Raw genomic sequence first — 9,273 nt, 5'->3', positions numbered from 1 at the left:
TGTATTTTTATTTAAGAACTTTAACTTCAAATTCAAGTTATTCTATCTGTTTTAATAGAGATATAGTTCACAATATACTTGCATTTTATTCATATTTGCATGCAAAGGGGCGGACCTTAGTTGGTCATTTGGAGGTCCCAATATTTTTTTTATAGGTTAGTAATTAAAATTTAAAATATATTTATAATTTAAAAAATTAATTTAATTATAGGTAAAATTTAATTATTTAATAAATTTAGAAAGGATAAAAATATTTATTATCACATTTTTACTTACTCACTTATTATTAATTAATTTCATAATTAAATTGCTAATATCATATTCAATAGAAAATTAATTTAAAATTTTAACTCCAGTATTTTATTGTTAATACTCTTAATTATTCAAATTTAAAAAATTTATCTTTGAACTATAGCAATCTTTAACAAGAATAAGAAATGTATTTTACTTAAAGAAAAATATTTTTTGTTTTGTTAAACAAGATTGTGAAATAAAATAGAAGATAATTTATTTGTACATAATGTAATTATTTACATTGAAAAAATATATATAATCGAAAATTTATGACTACTAAAATTCTTCATATTTCATGAGATTTTTCCTACAATCTTTTTATAAAATTTAACAAGAAAAGAATTTTTTTTTCATTTTATCTAAGAGTTTTAATTCGATGTTAATTCCTTCATGGATAATTATTTCCTACAAAATTATAAAGTATGCAAGTATTTCCTACAAATTCTACCCTAAATATTATACTAAAATATTGGTAGCAATTTCTTACAAATTATTTTTCATAACAAAATGTGTAAGTATTTCTTATGAAACAAAATTTCAAAACAAAACTAGAAGGAAAAATGTTTTTTAGTAGTGTTTGTTTTGGCTTAATTATTGATGAGTTCAATAAATTAAAAGTACAAAGAAAAATTTATTAGATATATTATGGTTATAATTAAATTATATATTATATATTTATTTTTGTTGTACTAGTGATAATGATAAAACATATAAATTTTAAAATATTATTTTGACTCCTCCAGTATTAATGGTCAAGATCCATTACTGTTTGCATGCTATTTTTTTGTTTAAAATATTTTAAGCTTAATTTTTTTGTTTAAAAACAAGAACTACAATGGAAGGAATAGACATATACAATTGAGACATAATCTGGTTAAGTAGCTGCTAAAGAGTGAAACTATTTCCATTGATTATGTGAAGTCAAAACGGAATCTAGCAGACCCTTTGACAAAACCCTTGGGAAGGAATATGATTTTAGAGACATCGATGGGAATGGGACTTAAGCCACTTGCAAACAAACAAGTGATAGTAACACAACCTTTGTGATTGGAGATCTCATGAATAAGGTTCATATTGGTAAAAATAAGTCACTTGTTAGTTTTGATAGCACTAAATTGATTTTAAATCAATTATGTCCATTCCTATGGTATGTGTGAAAGTGCTAGAGGCTACATTATTGAGAGGTTAAACTTTGTAAATTAAAATTCGATGTGGTGTAAGAATTTTACTTTAAACAAAGTTTTAATGATTTTCATATCCCTTACGGGTGGTGTATGATTTGCAGCATACACTTGATGAAATCACCTATATGAATGTCAAGTAGGGCCGCTTGTATGAGATCTTGGCATGATCTCTGAAGCACTCATAAATACTGGGCACGCGCATGGCCTAGAGCGCAACATAGTGTTAACAGCAAGGATTGTGGGTGCATTGTGATTGATAAACCACTAACACACATCAAGTGTCTTTGGTTCATATAGCTTGTTATACCAACTACACTCTGTGTTAATTTTATCTGTCTAGAACGGGTTCATATAGCTTGTTATACCAGCTTTGATGCTTTATATCTTAGTTTAGACACAAGATTTTGTTTTTCTTTTATATCTCCCCTTTTGTAATATGTGGGAGATTGTTGGAAAATAGAGGATATTTCAAAAGGGAAGAAGAGTTTAGAAACAAGATCTTTGCATTTATGGCATAAGTTTTGAACCAATCAATGATGCATTGCAGGTCTATTTTAGAGACCATGTTTTGATTCCTAATACCATCTAGATTCATCCGTAATTGTGTTGCAAGCCTTGGTGCTTCCGTTTTGATTTAGCCATTATTTCATAATCAATTTTGATTTGGTCTTTAATTTTTTACCGTTGTTCACTATTTGCAAGCTCCTTTCCCATCTATAAATAGATGTCATTTCCCTCCTCCAAGACATACCACTTGAGCTTTCATTCTCCTCTCCTATATCTTTTGTTCTCTTAGTTCTCTTAGTTCTTCCTTCCTCTTATTATTCTAGGTCTAATTACTTACTCGTTTTAGAGTACCTTGCTAGTTCTGAGATCCTTGGGAAATTTCGAGAAGTTCCTATTGTATCCTAGGGACTTGCGCAACACACTACGGATAAGTCCTTAAAGACAATGAATATACACGCCTCAGGAAGTGCTCTATTGTTCGTGATTTGTCAGTTATTAACAACACTCTTAATAAGGAAAAGTCTAAGATATTAGGGTTCTTATTAAAGTTTAGACTTGGTGCTAAGACATTAGGACTTGTTACACAAGAGAATGCAATAGTAGGAATTAAAAGAATATTGTTTGGTATCTTACGAGAGTTTTTAATCTTAGGGAGGAATTAAAAAATGTGACCTGGAAATATTTATGTACTAATTATGACATTATAAAGGTTAGTGTACTTGTAATACTTTTGTTAATTAGTGAAACATCTTAAGGGAGAACAAAACGTCGTCTATTATGAGTTTGAATGAATCGGTATAAAGTTACTTGTAATACTTGTGTTCCTTTTGTAGTAGACAATCAAGTCTAGTTCACTATAAAAACATACCAAGACTCTATTCAAAATACCCTCTCACCTTCTAGAGCCAAGATAAATTTGATGTGTATTGTTGGTTTTGTTTGTCTGCTAAACGATTTAGTTAGTTGCTTGCAAAGAGGGTCTAAGACTCTCTTCAATCTCTCTTCCCTCCCTCCGAACCCCGCCATCCTTCTAGAGCCATTTGTTCTAACATTAATATAATTATCAAGTATAATTATCAAGAAAAGTTACAAAGACTATACGTATGAAAAGCTTAAACATTTTAAGTCATTAGACTTCATGCAACTTTTAGATCCTTAAACTTATACAACATTACAATAGAATATGTAAAAGGATGTCTAATAACAGAAATTAAATTTTGAAATATTGTAACTCTCATGAAACCATCACCGTGTTAACTTGTGTACGCTTTTAAAGGCTGTAACGTGTTATATTCTTAAATCGGTGGTCATTACTTAGAAAGGATGTTTGAAACAAATAATATTTTGCAGAACAAGTAAAATGGATCAAAAGTCTTATAAAATGAAAGACTACCAACTCTTGCTATAACTTTAACACACTACAAAAATTCGCAAGCTAGCAATAACAACCTTGTTCAAGACAAATTATAAATAAAAGGTTTCTCATGTAATACTAATTAACCATTCAATGTAAAAATATCAATGTTTAATACAAGACAACTCTTAACAAGAAATAACAATTTTATAATACTTGAAACGGATATAAATGAATTAATAAAACAATATTCTTATTATTTATTTTATGTAAAAATAGAGAATAATTGCTAATAGTTTTATATACTCATTATATGTAATAAAAGAATACTTCTTGTAATTATTTATTTAATAGTAATTATTTATCAAAGAGAGAAACTTTTTACAATTTGTAGAGATAAATTAAACGCAATTCATATTAGAATGAATTAATATAAAAATTAGTTCAAGAGTAACTTCCATAAATTGTTTACGACAATTTTTTTTTGGGAACAAACGACTTTTAAATACTAAAAAACAAAGTTGAATCATTACTTCGTAGTAAATATGAGATAGAAAAAAAAAACGTGAGAGCGATTGAGAAAATACAAAAGATTGATATCGAGATATCACATCCAGAAAAAAAGAATTTTTTTTTTTTTGTGTGTAGAAGGTAGTACATACATAAGATATAATTTAAGATGGAAGGTATTAAAGCGTGACGACCACACATTTGATATCGTCTATTAGCATATATGTTAATAGTCTCCTAAAAGAAATACAAACAATCCATAAATATATCTTCAAATAACGAAATAAGAGAAGGAAGTTGCTCTTCTCTAATTCTGATTTTGCCATATATTTCTAACCAGTAGTGGGGAAAGTTAACTAACGTAACTAGCATGAAAATGATAAAAGAAACCCAGTTTAACTGTTTTTTAAATATGTCAAACCAATAAGTTATAATGATTAAGTAATTACGAAGAAAAATTTGGTTACAAGCTCTTGTAACGTTCTAAATTGATTAATACGAAGGTAAATTATGTATACACAAAAATAACACATTTTACTTTCCATAAAAACAACACATATTTTACTTTGCAATATAAAAGGAAAAAATCACATTAAAACATCTGTATTAAAGAAATTAATGGAAACCAAAATAAAACGAAAAAATAAATAGAATGAAAGAGGAAAGAAATCGAGGAACAGAAGTAAAAACGTTTAGATTTAACAAAAATATCAAAGTATATATCAAGTTTAAAATTTTCCATTTCTTTTTCTCTGAATTCTTCCATCAGCTCAAAGGATTCGAAAAATGTATAAGACCAGCAATTTGACACGTTGAAATAATGTATATACATAATGTACTACCTATTTGACCAGTTGATTGAGTGACATCAAATATCATATTATTCCTCCGTATCCAATAAGCCCTTGTTCACATATAATATTTGTTATGATTTGACAGTACGGGTCACCATAAGTTTTAGAAAATTTTTGTAGACGATACAATGCAAGAAAATCGCTCAAATAAGTTACAAGTCTTAAATTACTATAAATTCAAATAAACCTAAGCTCTTTAAAATGTCCTTTAAATCTCTTTTTGAAGTCCAAATAAATCCACTTCCAAAGAGACTTACACCACAAGAACTAGTGCCTTTTAAGGGGAGACAATAATAAATCCACTGGAAGCCTGACTTCAGACAGAAAAGGAGGCGTACATAAATTAGAAGCATTACTTCTCATAACTCAAGCAAAAGCACAGGTTGATCTAACTGTAAAGATCATCTTCATCAGCCCCACCAGCACTTGCAAAAGGGTCAGATGCAGCGCCAGCACCAGCACCACCAGTGCTGGTATCTGAAAACCTGAACTCGGATCCAAACCCTCTTGACTGCTGCAATGTCTGCGCAAAGGCCTGGTACTTGCGAATGTCAGCATCACTTACACTCCTTCGTGCATATTTCATTGACTCCTCAAAATGAGCTGCCTTGATTTCAGCTACCTCTTCCTCTTCAATATCCTCTTCCATTGCCTCGGGGTTATCTCTTTTCCTCCTCTCTTTCTCAATGTCCTGTCAAGATAATAGTTCAACAAATTGCCTTCAATCTAAACGCCGATAAAAACATTTTTAAAATTGATAATAAAATTATTGAAAAGGCTTGTTTTAACTGTCTAATATTATTTGTAATTTATCGAAAAACGTGAGACTAATTAAACTAACACAATTTATTATTTCTAATAAATTTCAACCTATACTGAAAACTATTCAAAATTTCTCACATATTCTTTAATTGTCATTGCCAATGCATAGTAATCAATAAATAACACAGAAAAAGGTATCCTCCAAAGTTTACCTTCTCAATGTTCTCTCTTATAGCATACTTGCATGCACGCTGGCAAATTTCAGTAATATCTGCACCACTGAAGCCCTGAGTATACTTGGCAAGAGCTCTAAGGTCAACATCTTTTGAGACAGGAGATTTTCTCAAACAAGCTTTAAATATCTGATGACGAGAATCCTCATCTGGGAGTGGGATATAAATCAATTGATCCAGACGGCCCGGTCGCAGAAGAGCAGGATCTATAATGTCTGGACGATTAGTGGCCCCAATGATGAACACAGTTTTCTTTGCCGACATTCCATCCATCTCTGTAAGCAATTGATTCAAAACCCTGTCAGCAGCACCACCAGCATCTCCTACACTGCTCCCCCTCTGCAAGATTAAAAACACGCAAGTTTTCAAAACAACTGTCAAGAGAAGACAATTAGAGTAGTCTTACAACTAATTATCTGTGATATAATTTATTTAAATGCAGTAATATCTTAGATACCAGTAACTTTAGCAGATGTCAAGCCTTAGCTTACAGTATGGTACAAACCTGAGTTGCAATGGAGTCAAGTTCATCAAAGAATAGAACACATGGAGCAGAACCACGAGCTTTATCAAAAATTTCCCTCACATTAGCCTCACTTTCTCCAAACCACATGGTAAGTAGCTCTGGACCTTTGACACTGATGAAGTTCGCCTGGCATTCATTGGCAATAGCTTTTGCCAAAAGGGTTTTACCACAACCGGGAGGCCCATAGAAAAGAACTCCCTTTGAAGGTGACATTCCAAACTTCTCAAATTTCTCGGGGTGTTCCACTGGATATTGAACAGTCTGAGAAAAAGAAAATTAATTATAGCCAATATTCAAAGGAGAGAAAAAAAATGCAGAGATATATCTCGATGCAGTAGCTCATCTTACCTCTTGAAGTTCTCTCTTCACATTTTCAAGACCACCAATATCTTCCCAGCTGACATTGGGCACTTCAACAACCTAACCCATTAACAAAAACAATGTTTGCACATTAAAGTTTGAATGGTGTGATCACACGATTGTCAACCAATAAGGAAAGAACAAAAGGACACAAAACTGCGAGAAAGTAGTAAAATACTTACCGTTTCTCGGAGAGCAGAAGGATTGCTTGTTCCAAGAGCAGTCTGGAAATGCTCATTTGAAACTGCCATTGAGTTCAGTATCTCAGCATCAATGGACTCATCCTCCAAGTCAATGACGTCCATTTTCTCTCTGATGCATTGAAGAGCGGCTTCAGTACACAAAGCAGCAAGATCAGCACCAACATATCCATGAGTGTCCTTAGCAATCCTTTCTAAATCAACCTGCAAATTATACATCGGACATAGTTCTCATATCTCAAATATTCATATCAAACCACAATGAAAGGGAGAAAGAATTAAATCTTACATCCTCAGAAAGCTTCATATTTTTTGTGTGTATACGAAGAACCTCAAGGCGTCCAACCTCATCTGGAACGCCAATATCTATCTCCCGATCAAACCTACCAAACCTCCTAAGGGCAGGGTCAATGCTATTGGGACGATTTGTGGCTCCAATAACAATTACATGGGCACGTGATTTAAGACCATCCATGAGAGTCAAGAGCTGGGAAACAATTCTCCTCTCAACTTCCCCATGAGTCTTCTCCCTCTTTGGAGCTATCGAATCTATCTCATCAATGAAGATAATGGAGGGTGCATTCTTCTCGGCTTCCTCAAAAGCCTTCCTGAGATTGCTTTCACTCTCACCAGCCAATTTTGACATGATCTCAGGACCATTAATGCAGAAAAAGAAGGCTCCGGTTTCATTTGCAACAGCGCGAGCAATCAAAGTCTTACCAGACCCAGGGGGTCCATATAGCAGAATTCCCTTAGGTGGCTTAACACCGATAGATTTGAACAACTGTGGATGCCTCAATGGCAGTTCCACCAGTTCCCTAATCTGTGCCATCTGCTTTCTAACACCACCAACATCATCATAACCAACTTCGTCTAAACGATTCTCATCTTCCCTTTTAACAGGCTCTCCCTCACAGAAGATCTCGGTGTCAGGAGCAACAACACAATACTCTGCAGGATCGGTTTCAATAACCTTGAACTCCACACTTCTCATCCCTCCTCTTACAAGGAACAAATCACCTTTCCTCACTGGTCTATATGCCTCGAGAAAATAAGCTGAAAAAGTAAAACTGGACTTAATGCACAGTTGAGTTAACTTATTTCTAGAAATACAATTACTTGATTAAGCACCATCCTCACAAAGCTTCTAAATGAACAAAAAAGACCACTCCCTCACAGTTTGCAGATATGCCAAGCCCCGCACTCTTGGGCCTCACTAACCAACTTACATGCTCAGTATTCACAACAAACAATACATATCAAACATGTTAGATTCAAAGAAGAGATTAGCTTCATCAATTGTTCCCTAAGCATTACATATTAAAAGCTAATTGTGATAAACTTCTCCACAAGCCATCAGTTCTTTATTAAAACCCTGCTTGGCTTACCTAGTGCCCTCGATTCATATTATCTTTTTAATTAAGAGAAAAGTTCATCCACACAGAATCTAAGACCAACAATGTTAAGAATGATATAAGGATTGCCAAAATATGGTATCAAAAAAGAGTATGTAGTTGCACTCACGCTTCAAGTAAGCATCAAAAAGATTCCCAGTAACGCCCTCAATGGTGTCATCGACGGGAAGAATGTGCACTCTCTTTCCGTACTTAACATCAGGGCACGCGTGAACGGAAACAACGTCACCGAGTCTAACCCTAAGGTTACTCCTGACGACCTTGTTCATCCGTATCTTGGGCTCCTCACAGGTATCATCGGCAAGGGCAATACAGACGGTATCCTTCCTCTTCTTGCCCTAAACCACAAAAAACAAGACAAATTTTGGTTATTAGAAAAAGTGGACTAAAATCCAAAGTAAAAACCCCTTGGGTTGTTCGTTCACCTTGAGAAGAATTGTGTCTCCGCGGAAAAGCTGGAGCTTATCCATGGTGTCAGGGTGGAGCGCGACGACGGAGTTGTCATCGTTTACGGCTTCGTCAACGACGAGTCGGTTGGGCGCCTTCTTGCGCTCCAAGATCGCGGTACTGAAATCTCTCTTTGTTCCCTTACTGAAGAAAGAAGAAAATAGAATGAATTAGATTTCGAATCTGTGGGAAGAGAAATTAATCGATCGAATTCTTGAGATCTGAGGAGAAAGCAGAAGCTTACGCATCGGAGGACTCGGGTTGGTTCGCCATGGAATTGAAGAGAGTTGAAAGAGAATGGGAAAACAGAGGGATCTGAAATTGGGAACTTTGGTAGGTCACTGGATATTTATAAAGCGGGTAATTGGGTAAGCTTCTTTTCTTCTCGCCCAAGAAGCCTGCTATATTTACTTCTGAATTTAAGTATATCGAATAATCGATAGTAGTAGTAATAATAATAATAATAAATTGATTATGTAATAATTTCGAAAGTTCTAGAATATTTGAGGTGTTTATTAGGACATACTAGAATAATGACTGAGGAAAAATATTATAGATATGTCCGGTTTATTAAAAAAGATAAATTTGAAAACATAATTAATTATATTTTATTAATTATTATAATTA

General features: G+C 33.4%; 1 protein-coding gene across 1 annotated transcript; it reads right to left on the bottom strand.

Annotated features, from left to right (window-relative positions):
• Positions 1-4,851: 4,851 nt before the first annotated feature.
• On the bottom strand, positions 4,852-9,050 carry LOC114189796 (cell division cycle protein 48 homolog). The gene is made up of 9 exons (XM_028078487.2): positions 8,891-9,050; positions 8,625-8,790; positions 8,309-8,537; positions 7,074-7,840; positions 6,767-6,988; positions 6,573-6,644; positions 6,204-6,485; positions 5,678-6,037; positions 4,852-5,394 (listed from the first exon to the last, which is right to left on the bottom strand). The coding sequence occupies exons 1-9, from the start codon at positions 8,917-8,919 to the stop codon at positions 5,092-5,094; spliced, it is 2,430 nt and encodes an 809-aa protein (XP_027934288.1). The 5' UTR covers positions 8,920-9,050; the 3' UTR covers positions 4,852-5,091.
• Positions 9,051-9,273: the final 223 nt, after the last annotated feature.

The sequence above is a fragment of the Vigna unguiculata genome, chromosome 7, assembly GCF_037176805.1.
Source record: "Vigna unguiculata cultivar grain cowpea cultivar isolate G323 ecotype 2 chromosome 7, ASM3717680v1, whole genome shotgun sequence".
Classification (NCBI taxonomy): Eukaryota; Viridiplantae; Streptophyta; class Magnoliopsida; order Fabales; family Fabaceae; genus Vigna; species Vigna unguiculata.
The sequence above is the reverse complement of the archived record's forward strand: the minus strand, read 5'-3'. Positions and strand labels throughout refer to the sequence as shown.

What these genes read in the sequence shown, in the direction of transcription:
- LOC114189796 (XM_028078487.2), bottom strand. Translation starts at nt 8,919, where the DNA reads ATGGCGAACCAACCCGAGTCCTCCGATGC. An exon ending in TGAAGAGAGAACTTCAAGAG is followed by an intron (nt 6,486 to 6,572) that starts GTAAGATGAGCT and finishes TCTTTTTCTCAG; the next exon opens with ACTGTTCAATATCCAGTGGA. An exon ending in TAAGAGAGAACATTGAGAAG is followed by an intron (nt 5,395 to 5,677) that starts GTAAACTTTGGA and finishes TTATCTTGACAG; the next exon opens with GACATTGAGAAAGAGAGGAG.